This window comes from Asterias rubens, chromosome 2 (genome assembly GCF_902459465.1).
Source record: "Asterias rubens chromosome 2, eAstRub1.3, whole genome shotgun sequence".
Lineage (NCBI taxonomy): Eukaryota > Metazoa > Echinodermata > Asteroidea > Forcipulatida > Asteriidae > Asterias > Asterias rubens.
In genome coordinates, this window is record NC_047063.1 from 2,607,359 (window position 1) to 2,634,550 (window position 27,192).

General features: G+C 39.8%; 2 protein-coding genes and 1 non-coding gene across 3 annotated transcripts; 1 reads left to right on the top strand and 2 right to left on the bottom strand.

Annotated features, from left to right (window-relative positions):
- Positions 1-777: 777 nt before the first annotated feature.
- Positions 778-15,483, bottom strand: LOC117307005 (sorting nexin-5-like). The gene is made up of 12 exons (XM_033791623.1): positions 15,401-15,483; positions 13,779-13,848; positions 12,500-12,625; positions 9,646-9,747; positions 8,338-8,428; positions 7,993-8,105; positions 7,424-7,613; positions 6,450-6,537; positions 5,561-5,687; positions 4,646-4,735; positions 2,062-2,127; positions 778-1,244 (listed from the first exon to the last, which is right to left on the bottom strand). Exons 2-12 carry the CDS (start codon positions 13,779-13,781, stop codon positions 1,086-1,088), a joined length of 1,155 nt encoding a protein of 384 aa, XP_033647514.1. The 5' UTR covers positions 13,782-13,848; positions 15,401-15,483; the 3' UTR covers positions 778-1,085.
- A 2,695-nt stretch (positions 15,484-18,178) lies between these two features.
- On the top strand, positions 18,179-18,250 carry Trnap-ugg. The gene has a single exon. It is a non-coding gene; the product is annotated as a tRNA-Pro (tRNA).
- A 2,019-nt stretch (positions 18,251-20,269) lies between these two features.
- On the bottom strand, positions 20,270-24,277 carry LOC117307371 (insulin-like growth factor-binding protein complex acid labile subunit). The gene is made up of 2 exons (XM_033792110.1): positions 24,189-24,277; positions 20,270-23,145 (listed from the first exon to the last, which is right to left on the bottom strand). The coding sequence occupies exon 2, from the start codon at positions 23,137-23,139 to the stop codon at positions 20,851-20,853; it is 2,289 nt and encodes a 762-aa protein (XP_033648001.1). The 5' UTR covers positions 23,140-23,145; positions 24,189-24,277; the 3' UTR covers positions 20,270-20,850.
- Positions 24,278-27,192: the final 2,915 nt, after the last annotated feature.

Here is a 27,192-nt window from a genome sequence, read left to right on the forward strand (position 1 = left end):
GTTTAAGAGCGAGTATTTGGAATAAGCATTTAAATAGTATCTAATAAAGTAAATATACAGAAGATTATACCTTCCAAAACCAATGCACCGTCATTTCTTTACGAGTACGTACAGCTCGGTGGTTATGTAAAGTAGATTGTAAAATAAAATCAATAATTTCACATAAGTATAATAAGAGGGAACAAACTATTTTAATATTTGACGAAGAAATAATACTATTGACCTGGAACTTTTGCAAATGCGCACTTTTTCGGTGTCAACTTGCTGCAGAATATATCGTCAATAACTTTGCGATATTGATGCTTATTGTTATTCTTTTCATTAACGATAACAACCACAAGGTTCAGTTTGTATTCTAGAGGCTGTGACGTCATAATCAAAATAAGGCTGTGGCTTTAATTCTTATCAAGTTTACGCACACCTTCTCCATAGATACGATACAAAGCGAGGGCACTCTTGTACCGTAACTCGGTGAGAGTTCATTGTTTTATGTTAGGGTGTTAGGGTCGAGTGGTTAAAGACAGTGGACACTATTGGCAATTGTCAAAGACTAGTCTTCACAGTTGGTGTACCTCAACATATGCATAAAATAACAAACCTGTGAAAATTTGAGCTTGATTGGTCGTCAGACTTGCGAGATAATAATCGAGACCTCAAATTCTAAATTTGAGGACTCGAAATCAAATTTGTGGAAAATTACTTCTTTCTCGAAAACTACATGACTTCAGAGGGAGCTGTTTCTCACAATGTTTAACACTATCAACCTCTCCCCATGAAGCCCGGTTCATACTTTCTGCGAATGCGAATGCGAATGCGCTACGAATGTTGACGTCACAAATTCGCAACGAAATTCGCACTGAGTTGAGTTCTGTTCAACTCTCTTGTGAATATCGCTGCGAAAGGAGGGTTGTGACGTCAAATTCACGTCGCAATCGCATTCACATGAAGTTAAAAAAAAAAAACGGGCTCAAGGTTATTCATTCCAGCTTGCACACCATATTAAACAAATATTTTGGCAAAAAATACTAGTGGTCCCTTAGGTCATAAAATCTTTTTAATTGATACCTTTATTGTTATTTCTACACTCATTCTGAAGCACTGCTGCTGAACTCCATCTGCTTCAGTGTGCTGATGTCCTTGGCGATGAGAGCGGATATATCGCGGGCCGTCTTGATCTTAGCTTCGGCGTACAGAATTAAGGCTTTCTGGAACTCTACCACACGCTGCCTCTGAAACTTGCTTATCTGCAAAGGAATGGAAAGTGATCGGCGGATAGTTTCAACAAAATAAAGGCTCACTCTTAACACAAAATCAAATTCAGATGCATAAGGTCTAGGCCTATGTATTAAAAGTAGCTGCTTCTTATATTGCACTTAAATCCGCTATGCTAATGGCACTCCCCTGGTGACTGGGGCATTTCTTCAACCATCTCACAGCTCCCTGGGGAGAATACATCTAATCAATCTCAGGTACTCACTTACCCCAAGGACAAAATCTGTTATATATTGTTGCATTACCCCTTGCCAAAACATAGGATTCAAACTACCTCTAGCTACCGGGCAATTGTGGTAGTCTAGTTGGTAAGACACTGCTCTAGAATTGCAAGGGTCATGACTTCAAATCCCATCCGAGTAATATGCCTGTGATATTTTTTTCACAGGACTCGGGGAAAGTACAGTGCTAACAAACATAGGTGTATGGGTAAAAGAAAGGGGAAAAATATTAATCTTTATCCCGATGCCAATTTAACATCTACGAAATAAGGACAAAAGTGTCCTGACAAGATTCTGAACCCACACCCTGATGTAAGTTCCCCCATATTGGTTTGTTTTGTATCAACTATATTTTTCCATTTTTATTCCATTTCCATTGATCATTTTTCTTAACCAGTTCTTGAACGTCTTTGAACTTAAATAATTGTACTCAATTTGTTTATTTTACTCTTTTATTCACCAATATGGAAATAAATGTTGATTGAATTGAACTAAACTGAAACTGATAACATAGCCACCATAACTTGAGTATGATAACCTAAACCGCTTGGCCATGCCAATTACTAACCTCTTTCTTGGCAACTTCGGATATTTCATTGAATTCTCTCTCCCTCTTTTCTTTCAGCTCCTCCGCCTGATAAGAAATCAGAAAATATTTCCAAATCATAAAGGGTGGATTCTATTGCTAGCTATGCTACTCTATGATGGCATCAGGTTGGAGTCCCTGCACCTTTAAAGGCACAGGGGTGGATTTCACAAAGGTAGTCCTAACTTAGGACTAGTCCTAGGCAATGCTAAGAGATAGGACCAGTCCTAAGTTAGGATGAGTTACTGGTCCTAACTTAGGACTGGTCCACCCCTGGACACTTTTGGCAATCGTCAAAGACCAGAATTCTCACTTGGTGTATCCAAACATACGCATAAAATAACAAATCTAGCTTCCCTGGGTCTACCCCGCGGTGCTCACTCAGGTGAGCCCCTGACAAGAGCTAAACGAATGACCACTCACCGCTCTCGTAGTGACGTCGTTTACCTGGGGCCAGCCCCCAAGTGACCCACTCCTCAAGCAGGGCACTGGGGGTTGACCTGGGTGAGCCCCTGGAATGACGTCAAACACTATTCGAACGCACCGGGGCAGAGCGTGGATGACCCAGGGAAGCTAAACGAACGCACCCAGTGTAGCAGACTGTTACGAAAATCGAGAGCGACAAGAGAAGAAAGCATGGAGCAGTTTCTCTGTCATTTTTGGTGGTCTAGCACTTTCCGAATCTTTTTAATCTTGAGAACAGCTAGGGATGAAGAGCAGCAGATGTTGTTGATTTGATTCTGCATTTGTAGGTTTGATGTGGCAATGGTTCCAAGGTTGCGGGCACTAGTGACAGGTTTTCTGCAGGTTTTGCTGATGGATATACTAAAGGCCCTTTTCAAAATCACGGCTTCGGCTTTAGAGTCGCTTGGCTCTGCGGTTGTTTTGACAATTGCGCGTGCTTCGCGTCTGCACACAGGGCTTCAGGTCAAATCATGGAGCCTGACGCCGAGTTTAAAGACAAAGCCATGAATCGAAAAACGTCTATAAATTTGAGAATGGTTTGTAAATTTAGAGGTGAATGACTTTGGCTTTATCATCCTTCACTTTCAGGTTATTGGCATTTGGCAACGACTTGATGTGCACCTGGCATGACTCCAATTGCTGAATGAAGTCAGGAAGCAGCTCTTTCGTCATACTCATAGTGACGTAAACCTGGATGTCATCAGTGTACACCACGCAGGTGACGCCATACAAAAATATGATACCTTCCAGTGGTGATGGGTACGTTGTATAAAGGCACCGTGGGCGAAATTGTTGATGAGCACAGACTGTTGGCGATTTGCAAAATATGATGAGAACCAATCCAAGGCAGAGTCAGTGATACGCGTAAGCGTTGTAGCTCCGCGCTGTAAACTCAAGCTAAGCAAACGTCGGAGAATATAATCCAGGTGGAAACGCATGGTAGAATTACACAGTTACAGTAACTTTCCGCATGACAGCGGAAGAAAAAGTCCTATGTAAATAGAGTAGATACAGGTAAGCATCCGAAGCATGACAGATTTGCAAAAACATGAGAAAATGACAAGCAATGAAGAGCAGAGATCGAGTGCAACCTACTAGCGCAACATCGTAGCAACATCATACAGTATATTGAAGCTGAAGGCATGAACGGTGCTGTTGGCAGCCAGCCAAATCGACCGGCATTCGACCTTGTTATACCTTGGTAACAAATTTTATTGGTCGAGAACCAATCACGCGATATAACACAAAGACGCATGTCACATCGCTCGGGGGTCGGGTAACATGAAAAGTGATGTATACAACGGTGTACATCACCTTGATCGTTCCCAACGTTGGTAGATTTCCAGCGCTGTGTATGAAACACTTACGGGTTCAAGGAAACAGTGACGAATTGTTTCTTATTTGAACTGTTCGTCTGCTTATTGAACTATGCATCCGTCAGAATAATATTTGACAACAGAACTTTGAGAAGAGGAATAACAATGTTACCAAGGTATAACAAAACAATTGCTGCATGCTGTAACTGGTGTCCATGGGTTTTGTACACCCTCGGTGGCAAATGGTGCCCTCGGCTTCGCCACGGGTGCTATTTGCCCCCTCTGGTGAACAAAATGCCATGGACCCCGTCACAGCATGCAGCAATTTTATACTGGAACACTGCCTGATATCAAAAGTGCTTGATCTTTCAGGGAGGAAAACCAGATGGCCCCGGATAAAAAACATGTCGCACAGAAGAGATCCAAGGCAAAACTCTACTCACATAATCGGCGCTAGCCGGGAATCGAACCATGGCCATATTGGTGAGAACACCAGGGACGAGATTCTGGAAAAATGAAAAAGACTGAAATTTGCTCGCCTTGGCACTTTTTTTCACTCGCGTCAAACAAAATTTTGGGTTGCCCGCAAGTATTTTCAGGTATTTTGGCTGCTGACTTATTTCTGCTACACATTACTGTTCTGTGCTTAGCTGATGACTTATTTTTTACTACACATAAATTACTGATCTGTGCTTACATGTAGATGCTAACTCATTTCTGCTACGTTTTACTGTTCTGTGCTTAGCATATTTCTGTGCTTTAGGCACAATTAAAGTTATACTCACCGCCTCTCTCTTTAATGGTTTAGCTTTTTCTAATGCTTTTGTGGCGTTTTCAAATTCAACAAGCTTGCATGTTCTGCCATACAGCATTGTCTGTTGATTGAGAGGGATAGAAAACGAAAATGAGAATTATGAAAAGGGGAATGTTTTATTGTAATCCCTGTCTGCAAAAATTGTTGATCTTGTTTTCTTTTTTTTTGCGGATGGGGGAGGGAGGTTTTTTTTTTTTTATAAAGTTTTGATGACATGCCAAATATGAAATCAAGAATAAAGAAATCATCACAATCACTATAAAACAGAGGGTTTGTGTGTTCTTGATGTTTTCAATAGTTTTGTCAAACAAATTTAACTCCTAGATGACATTTTCTGTAAACTTTTTCAAACAACTTAGCACAGTGTAGCCCAATTAAATATTCGAAGAATTGTTCTTGCTTTGCCAACATGAATAACAAAATTCTTTAAATATCTTTACAAACCTGTACATTTTGAAAAAAATATCAGTTGAAAAGGTTGTTGTTTTATGGGGGTTTTGAACGGTCCGGCGGGGACGATCAACAATTTTTTTTTTATGAGGCCTAATAATAAAAATAATAATGGCTTCTTATAGACCTTCATCAAGGTATGAACATCTTGATTTTACTCCATTCCAACTCAATGTAACCATACTGTGGCCGGACGAAATAATAGTCTGGTGCCATGTTTGCATTCATTACTGTTGTTGGAAACAGGGAACATGACCAAGATGGTGACAGCGTGATACAAGTCTATACAGGGCGAGTCAAAATGAAGTTGACCGATATTTATGAATTGCAAAAAAGAAAAAAAACTGACACTCATCACCAAGTGAAGCACATATTAATCAGCATTCAGCTATCAGTCTGGAATTTCTCATCCCTGATGAATTGGGTGTTTCTTTACCTTTTCTGATTCTAAATATCTTGCATAGTGATCCAGGCAAAAGCCCAGGGTTTTCTCATCGTTAGTAACAAAGACGTCGATCCCGTGAGAGTAATGCTCCACTGCCTTAGCCAAATGCAGCTGCATCCTGAAATATCAGATTAATAAAGGAGGGGAAAAAGGGGGAATATCATAACTGAGAAACCTAACTTAACCTAATTGGCCATATTTTTGACCGCGTGAGGGCACTCTCAATCACTTCCGGGGGTATATTCATTCATACGCAAAACAGTTTTTAAAGATTGGAACACATTATAACCACAGACATCTAATCCATCACAGACAATAAGACTTTAAAAGGAGCCGTTATAATCCACCTCTAAAGCAAATTGAAACTACGGCGCAACAAAAGTGACAGAACGCCTATTAATTTGTGCAGGGCGAATTGCGTGTACCCCCGGAAGTGATCAAAATACTATTTATAGCGCCCCCGCGCGGTCAAAAATAAGGGGCATTGCATTTATAAAGCGCTTTAACACCGTTCAAAAATAAAATGATAGCGGGGATTGTTTGGGTTGAAGAAATGGAAAGAGCAACTGAGAAGTTGTTCGAAATTTTTAAATTCAGAAACTGGGGAGTGATGTGGCAAACAGGGAAAATAAAATAAAAAAAAAACCATAAAAACTGGTTCATATTTAACATGAAATGCCAAAATTGAACTGAATAGGTCGTGGGTCTGAATCCAAGTAACAATATGCCTGTGATTTTCTCTACATAACTTGGGAAGTACTGAGTATACATTTGTAACACACATCAGTGTTTAAGGGTAAATTCTAAACTATTAGTCTTTATCCCCGATGCATCTTTTAACAACATCTAAGTTATACAATCAACACTTGGGGGGTCTTACTTGTTGATGTCAGAGCTCGGTCCATCCTCAGCTGCAGTGCTTGCTAAACACAGCGATGTTGACAGATGATTCAGAGAGGACGCTAACCCTGTGGAACATCAAGAAAATACAACCAATGAAAGGAAAGAACCACAATGAGTTTTAATTACATTTATTTTATTTATTAATTCTGGTTGTGAAAAGCGAACTTAAAGCCATTGGACCCTTTTGGTAAACAGTGTTGTCCAAGGCCCACACTTTGTGTGCCACAACTTCTATATCAAATAACAAACCTGTGAAAATTTAGGCTCAATCGGTCATCGGAGTCGGGAGAAAATAACGGGAAAACCCACCTTGTATCCGCGCGTTTCGCCGTGTCATGTCATGTGTTTAAAATAAATCCGTAATTCTCTTTAACGTGAATTGATATTGTTTTACTGTTTTCTCAAAAAGTAAAGCATTTCATGGAATAATATTTCAAGAGAAGTATTTCACCACTACCTTCTGTAAACCCTGTAAGTTATTTGTAAATCTGTGAACTTTTTTTTTCTGTACCGAAAGGGTCCAATGGCTTCTAATCTCTGTACTAGCCAAAAACCCAAATGGAGAGAAAACAAGGTAGGACGTTTCAGTTTTAGATGTAGGAGGAAAACCCCAACAAATAGGGAAAACACATGCAATCATGACTGGAAACCGGTGCAAGGTGCCAGTTCACAATTTGAACCCAGGTCTACAGAAGTGAAAGGCAGTGAAGTTACCACCGAGCCAACCTGAATGGCATTATTTTATGTATTTAAATTCAATTTTAACAAATTATTTAGTAGATTTTTTTCTTCTTCATTCATTCTGGTTGTGAAGACAAGGACTCACAAAAAAGCGAACTTAATCACTGTACTAGCCAAGAACCCAGTGGAGAGAAGCTGAAGAAGGAAGTTACTGTCTTAGCTGTGGGAGGCTCTACATCTCTCATCTCACCTTACTATTAGGCCACTTACTTTCTTCATGGTTCAGCATGTTGTTGAAGTTATCACTGGCCTCCTTCATGAGCTTGACTAAATCGTTGACTGTGGCTCGTTCCTTCTGGAAGTACTCGTCCACGTCTTGGTGACCGCCTTTCCGTACCTCCCCCACCGCCTTGGACAGGTTTGTCAGAAGGGACTTCTTGAGTTTTGCCCTTACTGGTGGCTGTACACAAGAAACAAAAACAGTCTTGTTAGTTTTGGTTTTACACACATACACTGAAGTGTGTAAGCACTGTATACTACTGTGTACTTTCCCGAGTTCTGTGGTACCAAAATCACAGGCATAATCACTCGGGTGGGATTCGAACCCACGACCTTTGCAATTCCAGAGCAGTGTCATACAAACTTGTTGTTTAATAATGTTATAAAATGGGACCTCCTTCGACACCCGTAATTCCATCTTTGCGGAGGAAACTCTACAACTGGTCACATAGACGAGGATGCCAGAGGGACCTCTCCTGACTGTTAATTGACCTTTGACATGTTGCTGTGACCATTGACATGCAGCTTGACACAGAGAAAACAATTTTACTTTATTTTACCTGGGTCTCTGTTAGAAATTTAGCAAGTGAAATGTTCTTTCCAAGGATGCAGTGTCGGACGACTTGCTGTAAGTATTTTTCCAGAGTGCGGCAATCCTTGTGGAACTCATCACCTACAAAATTAGAAAAGAAAATGTTATTTCATCGAGAAACTAACCAATTGTAAACAGTTCAGTTACGAGTCAACTTTGACATTTTTTTTTCTCCAAAACTACATTACTTCAGAGGGCCGTTTCTCACAATGGTTCACACTATCAACGGCTCTCCATTGCGTTGTTACCAGGTAAGTTTTTATGCTAAAAATTATTTGAGTATTTACCAATGTCAAGTGACTTAAACACCAACCTTTGATCTTTTCATCTGTGCCCAGTTCTTTCTTTGACTTTGCTGCGGCATCTGCTGGTGATGCTATTGGTCTAGCTGGCAATGGCGGCATCTGAAAGGAAAAAAATAGCTAGTTTCAATTGTCCAAGAAATCCAGTCAGAAACCTTCTTTTAAGCGAATTTGTTACAACAAAAATTTGTATCAGATTTGCATTCGCAGTAAAGTATGAACCATGCTTAAAGATTTGATGAAAGAGGCCGGCAAAGGCCTAAGGACCTGTAAGTTGGGCTGTACTTGTAGGTAAACGGAGGTCGATTTCACAAAGAGTTAGGCCTAGTCTTATCTCGAGCAAGGACGATATACTCTTCCTAACTTAGGACTACATGTACATGTACCCTTAAGTTTTTACTATCGCCTAGGTGACTAGTCCTAACTAACTCTTTATGAAATCGACCCCCATGCTTTTAAGAAACTAGTACATTTATTGTTTGGATGAAGGGGTATGCCCCAGTCTTTCTGGCATTGTTGTCAAAGAAATTAAAATGCAGCCATTTGTAATCCATTACAAGCTTCTATATAAAAGGGTGCATGGGTGCCATAGTGGAAAACAAAGCTCATCCTAATGGCACCTGTGAAACAAATAATGGGTGTATACACACACCCCAAGGGGGATGAATCCCTATATACAAGAACTCAGTATAACTACTATTACAGTGTTTATGTAATTAACCTTTTTAAAGGATTTGGGTACTTTTTCAAAATATCCACAGATTTACATTAAACTTACAGGGTTTGAAGATGATAGTGGAAAGCTTTCCTTCAAATATTACTAACTAAGGTTGTGTAGTTTTTGAGAAATGAGTAAAGCAAGTCACACAATAGTTTTGGTCTCATGAGACCAAAACTATTTTAGCATGTAAAATCCCCTTAACCAGTATGATATTATACCAAAACCATAGCATAACTGGTTAATACGTTTTTACATGCTAAAACCGAGACGAAAATTATTACTTTTACTATTTCTCAAAAACTACAGCACCTCAGTAAGTAAAATTTCAAGGGAAGCTTTCTACTATCATAATCTTCAAACTGTGTAAGTTTAATGTATATCTGTTGACATTGTGTTTTTTGTTAGGAAAAAGTACATACAAAAATAATGTTTACTGCATGTAAAATTTGATGTTTTCTTTTCTATTATTCGTGTTATTATTGTGTAATTTTTAAAATATTTTTTAACGAAATGCGCCCTTGAACAGGCTGGTCCTGGAGAGAGTGCAATCTAAACTTAAACAATTATAATTTGTTACAGTTTTACACCATGAACTTACTATGACTCCACCAACGTCAGAATCGGTCGCTAGACAATGCTGCAGCCACTCAAAATCCTCATAGACTCGCTGCACTGTTGTCTCTTTCCCACTTTCCTCTAGCTTTAAACAAATAAAACACAACAACAACATTGTTAATCATCGGATTTAAAACAATAATAAATGATAATATTAGTCAAAGTGGCTGTTTACATGTATTAAAGGCAGTGGACACTATTGGTAATTACTCAAAATAATTATTGGCATAAAACCTTTCTTGGTGACAAGATGGGAAGAGGTTGATGGTATAAAACATTGTGAGAAACGGCTCCCTCTGAAGTGCCATAGTTTTCGAGAAAGAAGTATTTTTCCACAAATTTGATTTAGAGACCTCAGATTTAGAATTTGAGGTCTCGAAATCAAGCATCTGAAAGCACACAACTTCGTGTGACAAGGGCCTTTTTGTTTTCTTTCATTATTATCTCGCAACTTCGATGACCGATTGAGCTCAAACTTTCACAGGTTTGTTATTTTATGTATATGTTGAGACACACCAACTGTGAAGACTAGTCTTTGACAATTACCAATAGTGTCCACTGCCTTTAATATTATTTCTGCTACTTCGTTTTTGAAAGGGCAAGGGCACCAAGGCATTTTCTCTTTGGCAAAGGGCACCCTGTGAGAAAATTGTAAATTCGTACCAAGGGAATGGCATGGGGGCAACGGAGGCAATCGCCTCTGTGAAGTATCAGGCCTGTAGTCCTAACTTAAGACTAGTCCTATGAGATATTAGAAACCTATGCCTAGTTTAACTCGTCCTAACTCGAGAAAAGACTAGTCTTAACTCTACGTAAAATCGAACCCAGTGCCTTTAAAAGTGCCCCCCCCCCACTCAAAAAAAAAACAGAGAAAAATTACCAATACTAATTCCCTACCCTTTAACCCTATTTGTGGTCATGTGATTATTTGTACCAGGGTAACGATAACAAGAATCTAAAGGAAGTGGATGATATCATTAGCCATGATGACACACTCCCAACCCCTTCCTGCCTCTAGTAATATAAAGCAAGATGGTTCAATGTATACTCACGTACATGTGCTGTATGGTCACTGACATGTACAGTGTACAGTACATGTAGACCTGCGCCCAACTTCATAGATGTGCTTAAGCACAACAAAAAGTAGCTAAGCACAACAAAATATGCTTACCAGAATGAGCTTTCCAGCCAAAATACCATGTCACATACATACAAGTACATACATTTTTGAATGACATCCTGCTTATTGTTAAGCAATATTTTCTGCTTAAGCATCTCTATGAAATTGGGCCTAGGGCTACGGAAAAAAAAGAGCAGGATAACGCCATATATGGGATGTAACCTCATAATTTTACAGGTAACCTTATTCTGGAAAGCATATAATTTTGTTATGCTTAGCTACTTTTTCGTGCTTAACAAGCTATGGGCCAATTTCACGGATTGCATAGAGCAGAAGTAGGAAATTTGCTTATTAATTCTCTGCTAAGCAAAAGGAGCTGGATACCCGTCACAAAACAGTGATGTATGTGACATGGTATTTGGCTAATAAACCTTATTTTGATGAGAACAATTGTTCAAGTGCTTAGCAACTTGTTATGCTTTTAAGCAGTTCTATGAGATTTGGCCATGTGTACATTACATCGTTTGCTCACTCAATGACCAGGCCACCCCATTTACATAACATGTAGAGCTAAAGCAGTCGCCTGCTTCAACAGTTTTACACTTAAGCAAAAATATGAAGGATACAAGTAACAGATGGTACACATTTTTATTTTGCCTGGTAAACCTTAACTGTTAAGCATAATTTGTTTCGGCTTAGCTACTCTATATTCTAAAGCAGGGCCCTCGGGGTCTAATTTCATAGCACAAGTTATTTTGGCTGCTAACCTTAAACAGGTTTCAAGCACAATTTGTTTACAAATTCTTTATACTTTCTGTTCTCAAGCAGCCCCACAATTGGGCCCTGGTATTTCATAGAACAGACTTAAATACACTGGACACTATTGGTACACGCTAATTGTCAAAGATCAGGCTTCTCACTTGGTGTATCTCAACAGATGCATAAAATAACAAACCTGTGACAATTTGAGCTCTATCGGTCGTCGAAGTTGCGAGATAATATTAAAAGAAATTACACCATTGTCACAGGAAGTTGTGTGCTTTCAGATGCTTGATTTCGAGACTTCAAAATCTAATTCTGAGGTCTTGAAATCAGATTTGTAGAAAATTACTTCTTTCTCGAAAACTACATTACTTCAGAGGGTTTATACTATCAACAGCTGCCCATTACTTGTTACCAAGTAAGCTTTCATGCTAAAAATTATTTTGAGTAATTACTAATAGTGTCCACTTCCTTTAAGAGCAAAACAAATATGTAACAGTTTGAGCTAAGCAAAAATTTAAGCTTCTTAGGGGCTGCCACACCAAGCCAGACAGCAGAACAGATTTGCTCAGCCACCATGGTTTGTTAGTGAGACTGCCAAGTATGACTGCTTCGCTTTTAAAATAAATAAATAATTTGTAATAAATCAACTTCTCAGTTCATTAACTTTTGAGAACATGGCTACCTAACTGGAGACTGCAAAGTTTGGACGCCCCTAGGTGTGTGATACTTAAGCCCTAGGCCTATACACGAACCTAGGACTATTATTATTATTATTATTATTATTAGGCTGTGTCTGAACAAGCGGCTACAGCTTCAGCTAGGGCTATGGCTTGATTTCAGCGTCATCATGCGTTGAGGTATAGGACATCCTTAGCAACACACTTCGCAACAGTTGTAGCTGTAGCCACCAATTTGGATACAGCCCTACAATGTTTTAAAGTAGAGGACATACCTTCTTTGTTTCAATGTCAAAGTTGACAGATTCACCATTCTTGGTGGCTCCAGTGACTCTTACATGGTACCAAGGGTCAAAGGGCGTATTGTTAGAGACTTCCCCATTCTGCTCAGTGGAATCATCCTGTAGCAACAAGAAACAGAACAATTGAGATCTTATCAGTAACCAATTTCCGAGACCATAACGCAGAGACGTCTCCAGTTTGCTGGCCACTGTTTGCGAAGAGGGGATCAACCTATATCGCATCTGGTCTTCTTGAATCTTCCTGGCAGAGGAAAATGAGCTTCACTGACACCACCACCAGAGACACAAATCTCAATCCAAACGAGACCCAACAACTCATGAGGGACAAAGCAACCTGGCACCACTTCATCAAGGCTGCTCCTACTATCTCGTCTAAGGACGAAGGATGGTGGTGATGATTCATCACAATCATGCACATAATATGTTGAAATACCCAAGTAATACAGTAGCAGGCCTGTATGCTTTGTTTTTGAAAGGGCAAGGGCACTACGAGGCATTTCCACCTCTACTTAAGGGCACCCTCTGAGGAAATTGTAAATTTCTTTTGAGAGCATTTTAAGGGCACCAAGGCAATGACCAAGTGAAATCGTCTTCGGTGCCTCCGTAAAGAATCGGGCCCTTTCCTGAACTAACCATTTTGGTTATTAAATAGATTTTTTTTTTTACCCGTACACCCATGTGTATGTATACTCAGTACTTTCCCCGAGTCCTGTGCAAAAAATATCACAGGCATAGGCCTATTACTCAGGTGGGATTCGAACATCAACCCTTGCAATTTTAGAGCAGTGTCTTACCAACTAGACTACCGAGATTGCCCGGTAGCTAGAGGCAGTTCGGATCCTATGTTTTTGGCAGCGGGGTACCGCAACGATATAATAGATGTTATTGCATCGGGATAATATTGCATCTGGGATGCAAAAACGTTTGTTTGCACAAGGCTATATGACAAGGTAGAAATTATTCATAATGGCAAAACCAAGCACAACAGCAGTTTCTTGCTTGGCCAGGAACATGACAAAGTTCAAGAATAATCGTGTCTATGTTTTGATATCAAATTTATAGCAGAGGCTTTTTTTTTAGGAAAAAGGGGAGGGTTGAACTAAATGTACTGTTATACTTTGTCAGAAACCAAAGCCAAACAAATGCCATACACACACCTGACACCAGCATTCCTGTATGTACGATATTATATTTTGGCCTCTGTGTGTTAATTACATTGTAGATAGAATGACTGTACACAAAGTAATCTTACCATAGTAAACAGGTCGTTATGTGGTCTTGCAGCACACTGAAGGAAAACGTATGGTGCTAAAAAAATCCCTCTGAAAATGCAAAAAAGTAAAATGAGAAACATTTTAAAGTCAGATCAATAGGGTAGGTAGTTGCGGTAATGTATTGTAACCCTCCTCCTGCTATAGGGTAGGGGCCTACAATGTATGTAGCTACATTAGGATGATTTTTTGTTCTCTTCTCCCAGGTGCGCTGCTGACAGTGACCCTGTCATCGATAAAACCTGACAGACCAAAATCTTTTCTATATGGTTTTAATACCAGGCCTCCATTAATGTGGGAACGTAATTAAGATACCTTTCCTTCAGTCATTTTCAGGTACATGTAGGAGTACATGCAGACCAAGTAACTGGGGCTCGGGTGTATTAATTAAACAAAAATTTACACAATAAGGTTTATCGAGATTCAGAACCGCAATGCGTTGTTGGTAGGCAGATGGGGCAGTTGCTATCGCGGTGTATGTATTGTTGTCATGCACGATGTGCGCACGGCCTATATCTTTGTGTGGGTGCAACAGCGCCCTCTCTTGATATTTTGCTATTCGCGATAACATAATTTTGTTTGGATCTTTCAATGCAAATGACAAATAGTTTTAAAAGAGTACAGAGCTGACTGGAACGGCAAACTTTCACGGAGTGTACTGCCACCACTTGTTCACTCACTTTTACAAAAAGGAATATCTCATTTGAGTAAATCACATAGAATTTTGTTTCAATCATACAAAAGTGGTGGCACCACTGGCTGGCAAGACCTAGTTACTGGCTGCGCTGTACTCCTGTCATTAACGGTCGTACTACAAACGTACTAAATAGTAAAACTAGTACAACTGATAATAACAAATTTCGAAAAAAGGTGTACTACTATTACTAGTATTAATGGCCAATAATGAAAAAAAAAAAAAAAAAAAAAAAAAGTACAGCGCCCCAGGGCCCAGTAATTGGGTTAAGGTTCTAGGCACTGGCAGGATTATGGGATAAATATACGGAAACTTTTCCAATATAAAAAAACAAAAACAGTTAACACTCCCTTCCAATCAACTTGAGTATAAATTCAATATCAGAATCAGATATGAAATTTAAAATGTTTTTTAACTGGCCTTATAGAAAAACAGACCACAGAGTACAGACTATCTACATGTATGATTGATTATGAATGGTATGGAATCTATTTCCCCCTTTTTTTATTCAGTTCATTTATCAAGCAATACTGATCCCGAGTCAGTCATGTCAGCAAATAGTGTCACCGACCATGGAGGAATAAATTAGCACCGACCTACCAATTAAACAAACCATGGAGGTAGAACAAACTAAACCTACGCTCTGACCCGACTGAGTCTGCTGATGACTGAGTGTGCACTGATGAGTGAGTCCGATGGGGCTGTGTGTGTGTCACTCAATCTGAATTGCCCACTCAGTCAGATTTTTAGGTTGAACTATCGAACATGTTTATCGGCTTAAACATTTTCAGTTAATTACAAAAACTACAAATACTATTTATGTAGCTCTACTGACTAGGAAGAACTATTAATTAAAAGAAAAACTAAGGTAACCTCCATGAATTTAAAGAAAAGAAAAGTTGACCTTACTTGTTTTTACAACGAACTTGTACCTCCCCCGTGACTCTTTACTGTGCAGCCGTACACCTGGACCAGCTCCTATTAAAATCTGCACGTCTGACGCACAGCGATGAGAACCAGACTATGAGCTACTCGATGGAGCACGCCCTCTCGAGGAACAAACGCTGAAGGAGACGCCCCCTTTTTACTGTCGACAGTATTATTATTATGGTCTAGCCCAAAGTTTTTGCCTGCCCCGGGCTCCCATCGATTTTTGTTTTCTTCTGTAAATATTAAATTGCCATTCTCAACTATTTTTGCGATTGTTTTTTAAGGATTCCCGTTTTTAATCGATTTAGAAGACACAAAAAAACATTGAAAAGCACTACGACAGTGGCACTTTTGATGTACAGAAAAAGGGGGAAAAAATACATACAATGCGCCTGGTGAGCAGGCCCTCTAAAATAACACGTGTAATTCAGCCAAGATCACAGATCCAATTTGTTACATCCCTGTGGAGACATCTTTTGTTCTTTCCTTTGTCTCCGTAGTGAAGACATTCCCATAGACTTTGTACACAACATTCCTTTTGTGTTCCGGCCCTTGTCTTTTTTGTTCTCTCGGAAGTAAATAAAATAAGAAATCACCCTTTTCATTGCTCAGAGGTATTTTAGTGAAAGAAACTTTTAACTGAGAAGACCGTGAGAAGACCCGTCTTTTACAAACACTGGGCTGGATGGAGGAGGGTAATATTGTCAAAGACCAGTCTTCTCACTGGCTTCGTGTATCTCAACATTATGCATAAAATAACAAACTGTGAAAATTTGAGCTCAATTGGTCGTCGAAGGCGAGATAAAAATGAAAGAAAAAAACCTTGTCACACGAAGTTGTGTGCTTTCAGATCATGCTAGATTTCAACACCTCAAAATCTAATTCTCTTTGAGGTCTCGAAATGAAATTCGTGGAAAACTATTACTTTCGCGGAAACTACTTCACAGGGAGCCGTTTCTCATAATGTTTTATACTATCGACAGCTATCCATTACTCGTTACCAAGAAAGTTTTTTTTGCTACAAATTATTTTCGAGTAATTACCAATAGTGTGCAGTGCCTTCTAAATAACGTATAAAAAGCCAAGTCCAATTGTTAATTTTTCATAAAAACATTTATTTCGCCTCGTGAAGTTATCAGTAAAGGTGTCCCAGGGAATTCTGTAGTCTGCCGGAGATTTGGCCCCCCAAAAATGAGACCTTATTGGGTGGGTTCGATTAGCTTCCCCGAGTCGACCCCGTTGGTGGCGTTTTATTTTTTTACAGGACGAACGTGTGCAGATAATTACCCACGTTCGTCCTGGAAAAAAAACCGCCACACACCTGGGTCGACCCAGGGAAGCTAAACAAACGCATCCATTATTGATCTGGGTGGAGGAGGGTAATTCAAAAGAGGGCGCTATCAGAAGAGGTTTGTACAAAGTTTGCAATTTTTTGGGGGGGAGGGGTGGGGGCGAATCTCCTGCCACAGAGGCAGTTAATGTTGTTTTAAATTGGCGTGGCTTCCCTTGTGAACATGATAAGTATACCCATTGGGAAAAGCCTAAGCCCAAGACGAAATGGATTGCAAAGAGGAGTGGCGTGTTTGTTGTTCGATGGGAACTTCCCAATCCCATGACTAGTGTTGCCCCAATCCATTATTGTTTACATTATCCTTGTAAAGTTGTGAAGTGTATACATGCATGTTGAAGTTTCTGTCGAAATGCCTTTGAGCGATGAAAATGGGTGATTTCGTAATTTATTTACTTCCTTATTAATATAGACCGAGAACAACTTCAAACAGGCAAGGGCAAAAGGTCTCCACAGAGGATCGTTCCTAACGTTAAATAAAACCATTCCCAGTCCACTTCAATTCCCAGTCCACTGACAATAAACATTGTCTCCCCGACGCCCCCCCCCCCCCTCCGTTCACTCAATCGGAACCGAACATTGAAAGGGGCGGGCAGTGGAGCCCAGCGAGAAGCCCGGATGGTAGGTGCCATATCGGCTGCCTGAAATGTTTACACACACTATTGAGGGAAATTTGGCTGTATCCGAAAAGGCTAACAAATCCACGGAATAACCAAATCTGTCCTTTTGTTGTGTCACTGACTATGGGACGTATACGTTTTATCAACCATGAGTTGTTTTAAAGTTTAAATCTAAGAGAGCCCCATACACTTTTTAACCTCGTGGCAACCCTTGGGGGCAAAGGGTCAACGTATTCTATAACAAGACAGATTTGAGAACCCCCCCCCCCCCAAGAAAAAAATTAATAAATACAAATTGGGCCCTACAAAAAGGGTCCTATTTGCTAATTGGTGTGGGAACATTATTTTCAAGTTTGATGCTCGGACTTTTGGAGAAAAAAACACACTATAAAATGTAGGGGTGTTTTGGCTTGGAGGGTAATAACTCGACGGGCACAGGGACTCACCATATTAAAATTGAACAGAGGATTAACATTCAAGAGTCAATGAATAATAATTGTCCCTTTACTGTCAAAATCTATGAGACTTTCAAGTATTTGTCGATGTATTCTTCTCATTTTTAGCATTTTGCACTCTATGCTATGGGAGTATATTTTAGTGGGGTGCACCCGTAAGTGGTCCAGCTGTGCGGCCGGGCCGGCCTCGTATAGACATGCGCATACTATTACTACTACGACGTAGACGTGGCACAGAAGAACTTACAAATCTAACAAACCTCGTCAGCAAAAAATTGGGGAATTATTTTGAGCTTGAAGATATTGTCAAATATTTTGAGATAATATACAAGCAGGCTGGTTGGTCTAGTGGCATGATTCTCGCTTTGGGTGCGAGAGGCCCCGGGTTCGACTCCCGGACCAGCCCTTCATTTTCCTAACTGTTTGACCACCTTTGGCCAAGCCAATCAAGAAATACGGGTTTTTTTTACCCTCAAAGCACTTAGTCTTCAATTCAGCTTACTAATGTATACTTCTTCAGACTGCAAAGGCCTGGCGATTTAATTTTCCTGACAGTTTAACTATTTTCCTGGCCAACTTGCTGCCTGGAATCGTTAAGCACTCTAAAGAAAACCTCCCCGGGTCAGAATTGACCCTGATTCCAGCTCTGGTGGTTTTTCTTTCAGATTCAGTTTGTCATGTAACGTTCCTGGGCCATTCTGACTTCGGGACATACTGACCCCCAGATATTAGTGACCATTATTGTGACCCATTTACATTTAAAATGACACAGACTAATCCATGCAAAGAAACACAATTCAATTTTATGTATTTTAATCCCATCACCATATCCTACATTGTCTGAATACTGGACCATATTATTTAATTTACACTACTTGCTTCATTTGATATTATCATAAAGATGTGATGGGGGAAAGCATGTTTAAGGCACTGGACATCATTGGTATTATTGTGACCATGCACCACCAATGGGCTGTAAAGTCGCACTTGCACATTGCAGAGCCTATTAAATTGTTTGGGTTTTCAAGAAATCTTTAAAAAAATCTGAATAAAAAAGTAGGTGGCGTTGAGAAATCATAACTTCGTCAAGAAAAGTCTGATTTAAATGTGGATGGTATCATTTTGAAGGCTGAATACACACTCTCTCCAATAATGCATTAATCACATAAGAGTAAAAGTGTCAACTTCACAGCCCATTGGTGGTGGATGATCACTTTGTCAAAGACCACGTATCCCAATTCGTGGTGTATCCCAACAGTATGCATAAAAAGCAAAATTCAAAAAACGACGTTCAGAGGGAGCCGTTTCTCACAATATTTGTTTACAATCATCGGCTCTCCACTGAACGTTTACCAAGTATAAGTGTTTATGCTGCATTGAGTGATTAGACCAATAGTGTCCATGCCTTTAAAGTCATAATTTAACGAGGTGTGTTCGTCCTTGCCCATAATTCAATCGTGTTACTGTTGCAACTGATGCGAAAATCAGTCAAGTGAGACACATAATTTCCCAATACAGTCCTTGAACTTTAACCTCCCCCTGGTGTGTCCTCACGAGAGAACTTTATTTGTCGAGTGTTTGGGGTTGTAAAATTTGTGTTTAGTTAGCAGACTTTACAGTTAATGTTAACGGCTAGTTGGTCTAGTGGTATGATTCTCGCTTAGGTCCCGGGTTCAATTCCCGGACCAGCCCGATTAGAATTTTAATGAGCTGTCATACAGAGACGAGCAGGACTTTTGGAAAGAAGTACGCTACCTTTTGGTTACAAAGATGAACAAACCCCGTGATGCAACATTTACAGTGCAATACAAACATTAGTATTTCAATAATGATTACCCTTTTCTTCCATTCTGTGTATTATACAATGTGTTATGTAATCTTTAGCGTAGTATACATTTTAATTATCACTAAATCTATAATGTTAAAAAATTTTTGAAAGAACAACCCAAAATCAAAATAATGCCTAATGACATAGTAAGAGTAGACGAGGCTATACGGGTATTTTTATTTTACATTAACTAAGAATACTCTCAAATAACTTCCGGGTTAAAAATTGACCCGGGGTGATTTGAACTCGGATTGTATGTCAGCTTGACCCATTCTGAGTCATGTTGACAGAGATTCCAGGTCGTACTGTGCCATAATTGGGTCAAGCATTACAGGGTCCGGATCACGGACAATCCTGACCCGGAAGGTTTAAGAGTGTATAATTAATTATGCCATTATTATTGTGTATAGTTTTAATATACAAAACAGGCTATATATAAGTATTGATATCTTTCAACTTCACAAGAAGATGGAAAGGGTGTTAAGAACAAAACAATAAAAAACTACACTTTTATAGGAGTATAGGAATTATGTAGCAGTTCTGGCTAATACCACGGCAAAGTTTTGACTATTTTATAAAGTTTCAAATTTTTAAGCATTTTTTTTTCGTGATGTTTCTTAATATAATGTACAAGACGCCAGCAAAAACTGGGTTAGATTTTCTGAGTATTTTTGACAAAACTTTAACACTAATTTTGTGTTTGCAAATCATGCACCGAACAACAACTGTCATTGCGGCTATAACCTATTACACGAGAGTCGAGTCGCGGATTGGTTTTGACTACTACAATTTAGAAACCTTAAATTAACGGTGGAAAAATGAGTGGATCGTTGGCAAAATGTGTGTCAGTTTATGCACAACAACATTGTTCAATGTAATTATAGACCAGTACCAGCAATGTGTGACTCCACATGGCATTACAAATGTTTCAAGCTCAATCGGTCGTTTTCGGAGTAACAAACAAAAACCTGTTTTCAAACATCGAGTTTTGAACCAGTGAGGTCAAACATTGTTGAGTAATATCAATGGGAGCTTTCCATCGTGCTCATCTAAGGCCTATTGTTAAAAAAAACTGTGCTTATGTTATTTACAATTTATTTTTCCCAAAGTGTTGTGGATATTCTTTAAAACATACAACGCTTCTGTATCTGTGGGAAAAGCCATCGTCATTTCCAAAACTAAGGGTCAGACACACTTTCATACAATTCTTCGTCTCCTTTGTTCTCTCCGTTGCCTCCACTATGATCCTCAACGGTATGAGCATAGATCTGAGATGGTTGGCGACGCCCTGTAGTAGGACTATCCGCATATCTAAGAGTGGTCTGCTGTCCACTTGGAACCTCATAACCTCCGCCAAGGGCTTTGTTCACACAACCTCCCTCCGAGTCATCGTTGTCACCTTTACGGAAGCCAACTTTCAGATCGGAGGTTTGAGATGCAGATGTGGAGTTGGCTTCTTGCTGTTTCTTGCGATACCGACGGAGGAATATGATACCAGCAAATACTGCAACCGTTATTATAATGGTGATAAACATTGTGGGGAGAACGGAAGAAGCAAGTGAGTGCGGCTGTGGGGCGTCTGATTTAGAGGTAGTCACTGTAAGGTTGACCTCGGCTCTCCCTTCACCCAAGATGTTGTGGGCAAGACATGTGTACCTCCCTTCGTCATGTTTCTCCAATGGTGTGATATGCAGAATTTGTCCTCGCAGAATAGTGAATCTTTCTTCGTGATGGGCTAGTATCTCTGTGTCGTTTGGTGAGAGCCAAGTTACGGTCGGTACAGGAATGCCAGTAGCTGTACATATAAGAGTCACAGATTTTCCAGCCAGGGCTGTCAGCTGTTTGTCCACCATCGCCATCGGTGCTTGACATAAGAAGTCATGACTGTCCAGGTCTGTTATCACTGAACCATAGTAATGATTCGGTCCTTCACATCGAGGCTCAACGTACGGTGGAGTGTTACGCAGCCAGTCTCGTAGACCTGTGAGCCTACAGTCACACTGCAGTGGGTTGCCTTCTAGCTTTAGTTTGGACAAAGCTCTATTTCTCCCAGATAGCGAATCACCAGGCACGACTTGGATCAAGTTATAACTCAGATCAAGTACTTGCAAGTAATCACAGAAACCCAAGATAGTTGCTGCATCATGAATCAGATTGTGAGCCAGTGAGAGATCCTGTAGGTTTGTAAGATTAATAAGAGGACAGTCCTGCAGGTCGACCAGCTGAAGCTCATTTTGGGATAAGTCCAAGTTTATAATTTCAGGCACCAGTTGAAACATCAGCATGTTGACGCTAGTGAGTTGATTCCCTGTTAGGTACAGACGCTTCAACGACAATAGACCCATGAAGTAATCAGCATGTAACGTGGTGAGTCGGTTGTTGGTGATGGACAGTTCAAATAAGATAGACTGGTTGAAAAATACTCCAAACAAAGACGTCAGGGCATTGTCGTCGAGATACAGTGACCTTAGCATGGTGAGTTGACTCAGTGCAGTGGTTGAGATGAACAAGAGACGATTATTGGCTACATGCAGTTCAGTCAGATCGAAAAATCCTGACAGGGTTGTCGAGGACAGGTTTGCTAGCAGGTTGGTATCGGCGTTTAAGAACTCCAGACCTTCGGCCCAAGGTGGTTGAATCAATGAATCGAATGAGTTGTTGCTCATGTCCATTCTCTTCATCGTGTTTCCGTACCGACTGATGTAGAATCTATTCCAGTTTGACAGTCCATTACTGCCTACGTTTAATGTATCTGGAGTTGCGTCCCGGAGCCTTACCGACTGTAGTTGGTTGTGATTAAGTGAAAGTATATCTATGCTGATATCCCCAATCCCGAAGTCAGTGATACCCAGACTTCGTATTTCATTGTGATCAAAAAGAAAAGAAACATCTCTAATTATTGGGCCATAGAATGGACCAAATGAAGTCAGTCGGTTGAATTGGATGCTGACAACAATATTTGACAGATCTTGTGGGCTAAAATAACTTATTAAATTAAAATCGGCAGAGAACCGCTGCAAGGTCCTGCAACGTTGAATATTAGATAAACGTGTAATGGAGTTATAGTCTACTGAGAGCTCAGTGAGAGAGCTCAGCTGACAAGTATTCGGCAAGTCAGAAATGACGTTGTGATCAACAGACAATATCTGCAGGCTATCTAGCTCACTGGATTCCAGCAGTGACCTCACATCAGATATGTTATTGTAGTCAAGGTACAGTTCAGCCAGCCTGGAGAATGTGCCATTGAAATCGTCTGGTGACAACTCTGATATGATGTTGTGGCTTAGATCCATGATGATGGCGTTTGGGTAGTTGACGGGGATGCAGTCAAGATTGAGTGAGGAGCAGTCAGCCTCCGCAGTGACGTGGTCGTAAACACACTGCGCATGACTGCAGGTGGATGACTGAGAGATGACGATACAGACACCAAGACAACAAAGGAACAGTGTCCATTCAGTGGATCCCATTGTTTCCTAAAGAAATGAGACAGATCAACAAATACTCCCGTCAACCACAAAGTTGCTCAGTGTTTTTGTGCAAAAGACGAACAAGGAAGGAATATTACTAGGCAAACACTTGTTTTCTTAGTATACGTTTCTACACTTTCCAGTTGTTAGGAAAAATCTCACGGTTGGGATTAGAACTTTAGTTTATCAACTTACTAGGTACTTCACGAACTCCACTGAATATTAAGGAAAGGGTGGTAAGAGGATTTTCTTTGCTACAAGTACGCTTTAGCCCCCCCCCCCCTCCCCCCCCAGCATGGTTGTGGCGCAAAACAAAATAGAGATAAACAGTTTTGTTTGGAACAAAAAACAAAGTCACGCTACAACACGCTACAATATGTTGGATAATAATATGAGATACTTTCACGTAGGTGATCCTCAAACTTGGATCTGAAGATACATGCAGCAAATTAACTTATTTATCAGCCTAAAGCCCGTTCCATTACCCAAATTTAAAAAGATGGTTCGATACACAATTGCCAAACTGTCCATTCCCTGCTTTTAGAACAATATTAATCTCTTTCTTAACATTGCAGCACATTTTGCACTCTCACAATACATAATCACTCCAGAACACCCATTCTTAATGAGTAATCTGATTTAAAGACACTGGACACTATAAGTGATTGTCAAAGACCAGTCTTCACACTTGGTGTTTCTCAACATGTGCATAAAATAACAAACCTGTGAACATTTGAGCTCAATTGGTCGTCGAAGTTGTGAGATAATAAAGAAAGAAAAAACACCCTTGTCACACGAAGTTGTGTGCTTTCAGATGCTTGATTTCGAGACCTCAAAATTCTAAACCTAAGGTCTCGAAATCAAATTCGTGGAAAATTACTTCTTTCTCGAAAACTACATCATTTCAGTGGGAGCCGTTTCTCGCAATGTGTTATACTATCAACCTCTCCCTAACTGGTTACAAAGTAAGTTTTTATGCTAATAATTATTTTGAGTAATTACCAATAGTGTCCACTGCCTTTAAAATGTTTTTTTTTAACTGTACATACCTATGGAGTTTTCGTTGCCAACAAGATAGGAAAAACGGAAAAAATTTCTGAGTCCAGGTTATTTTTGTACAAACTAACTTCCTTATGTGATCAAGGTACCACAACAAAGTATAATAAACTTGTTTTGCTGATTCTAAGGTGCACCATCAATGCCATGGAAAAAACTGCTTTGACAATCGGCTCGGCGTAAAACTTGAGATCAAATAAGATATATCCGAGGTTCAGACGTTCTGAATATTTCCCCCAACTTGTTCATCATTTATAATGTAGCATTTCGTGGCCCCCATACTTTTTGCCCCACCTTATTTCCAGGGGCTTCCCCTTTATGTCATTACATCATACTTGGTGCTTTGATATTCAAATGTTTGAACTTGATCTCCGATATGGTAGAATAACTGAACTGAAAGGCGAGTCAACATCAAGATCACCATTTGAATATGAATATGAATATGAATGTCGTGAATATTATACAGCCAACAGCAGCAAGGTTAATACGTACTGTATTATAACTGGTTTGTGTACAAATAATGCTCGTGATACAGAACTTCATTCCATTGAAAATTGCTTTTGCGGTCTCTACGGTAGAATGTATCACAGAGTCTAGTCCATTCGATTTCACTTTATTATTTAAGAACTCGAAAAGTATCTAAATCTATAGGTCTCAGTGTTTTATTGGTGTAAATCAAGTTGGGAGGGGAGAGTGGAGGGGTACGGGCTAGTCGCCCCCCCCCCCCTGCCACGGCTGAAATTTAAAGGCCTCGGTGTTTTTAGTGGCCTAAATCAAGTTGGGGGGAGGGGAGGGGTACGGGACTAGTCGCCTCCCCTGCCACGACTGAAATCGACAGCGGCTTGTGGTGACGTAGTCGTTGATCCAGAGATGCAGATTGTGCTTTGGGGGACAACCCCCCCCCCCAAAAAAAAAAAAAAAGAAAAAAAAGAAGAAATTCCTAAGGAGAAACTCGGATTGAGAATTACATGTGACTGGCTGGCCCTTGGTGTGCTTGCTTGAGGACAATTTGGAATATTTCAATTTCAAATTGGAATCAGCCTTTACAAGCAGGGAGTTCACACAGACATTTCGCAGTTCCGGTTTGCCTGGTTGTTATTTTCTTGTACATCAGATAAACCGGGTTATTCACAAACTCACATTTCTCAGAACTCAAATTATGAGCATGGTAAAATGAACACAATATACAGCAAAATACTGATTATGAAGTTAAATATACTAGAACTTTTTTACTATTTTTTGTGTGAAATATTTCCCTCTGTGATGAAGTCTTTTTAGAGAGAGAACTGTATCTAAGAAACGGCTCCCTCTGAAGTAAAGTAGTTTTCGAGAAAGAATGTTCCACTAAAATATTTGAATTTTGTTTAGAGACCTCAGAGTTGGATGTTGAGCTCTCAAAATCAAGGATCTGAAAGCACATAACTTCGTGTGACAAGGGTGTTTTTTTGTTCCATTATTCTCTCGCAACTTCGACGACCAATTGAGTTCAAATTTTCACAGGTTTGTTATTCCGTGCATATGTTGAGATACAACAAATGAGAAGACTGGTCTTCGACAATTACCATAGGTGTCCAGTGTCTTTAAGAACCCAATGTAACTCAAATGGTGTTTGAAGATTTGCATGGTGTGGATAATAAGAGAAACTTAGATATAAATATGAATAGTAAACTTGCGGGACAACCATGAGTAATCTCTATTTGAAGTAGTGGTGGCTCTGAAAAGAGCCGGTTTGGTCTCGACGTTTCGAACAATACTCTTCTGCTGAAGACGAGCAGAGTATACTGTTCGAAACGTCGAGACCAAGCCGGCTCTTTTTAGAGCCACCACTCCTTCAAATAGAGATTTTACTTATGGTTGTACCCGCTAGTTTACTATTTATATTTATATTTATAGTTTCTCTTATGTAAATCATTCAATGGCGGCACGTGATGCATAATATTACGCTGCAAGTGCAACGAAACATTAGTTCAAAGATACGTGTCACGGTACACAATGCTGGATGAAAAGTACCAAAACCGACACCGTCAACAAAATAGTATAATACTTAACATCTAGAGTCACAAGTTGCTTGTAAAGAATTACAAATTAAGTTTTAGTTTCCCGTCAAAAAGGGAAATAGAGTGATTTTGTATAAAATTATCAATAGGATATAGCAATTGGAGTTGGTATGAACTTCCTTATGCTACTACCTTAGCCAAACTTTTGACATCCCCCACACACACCCAATATATTGAATGAAATTCCTAGTTAAACATTAAACCGAGAGACATGGACACATCATCATGATCTTATAGTCACTTTCGGTAAAATAAACTTCTGTCAATACTTCAAAATACTCGAGGTAAAAATTAATGTTCTTCCTTGAGTCTCTGTTTCGACCGGCATTGATTACAACATCATGTGATGGCTCAAATACTACGATGACCACAAACTTTTTTACAAACAGAACATAGACTTGGTTCCAAGTCCGTGATCGTGGTTTTTAGTAGTCCTGCATGATATAGCCGATACATTATTGGCTGAAACAGCGCCCTGTTGTGGATAAACCTCCGTCACTCTCAGCCTGAGATTGCGAGTTTAGAGCGTGTGATAGCAAATCTGCCAGGGAATTCTGCGTGGCCTATGAAGAGAAATAATCGCAGTCCCAGACTTGAAATCAAGTCTAACAGAACAGGGAAGTTCAACAGCGATATTTTGTTTCGAACCCCATCCACATTAAATTGAGGTAACATCGTGACAATTCGTCACTTTTTGCTCAGACTCTAAGTAAGATACCAGTATCAAGAAAGGAGAAACTTGGTGCGTTTCTTTTACAAGAGAATTCTTCTGCCGATCTTTCGAAGGGAAATACAATCGAGTAAGTGAATTCCTCTTTCCTAATAGCACCAAGTTTTGTGCTCTTTGTTTTAGTATTTGCTTCACTTGCCCTATATCCATGATACACCTTCAACTGCTCATTGAAGTTATGACTTTCTGTATTAAAGCCATTGGACACTT

What these genes read in the sequence shown, in the direction of transcription:
- LOC117307005 (XM_033791623.1), bottom strand. An exon ending in TTGACATTGAAACAAAGAAG is followed by an intron (nt 9,748 to 12,499) that starts GTATGTCCTCTA and finishes ATTTGTTTAAAG; the next exon opens with CTAGAGGAAAGTGGGAAAGA. An exon ending in CTGACGTTGGTGGAGTCATA is followed by an intron (nt 8,429 to 9,645) that starts GTAAGTTCATGG and finishes TTTTCCTTTCAG; the next exon opens with ATGCCGCCATTGCCAGCTAG.
- LOC117307371 (XM_033792110.1), bottom strand. Translation starts at nt 23,139, where the DNA reads ATGGGATCCACTGAATGGACACTGTTCCTTTGTTGTCTTGGTGTCTGT.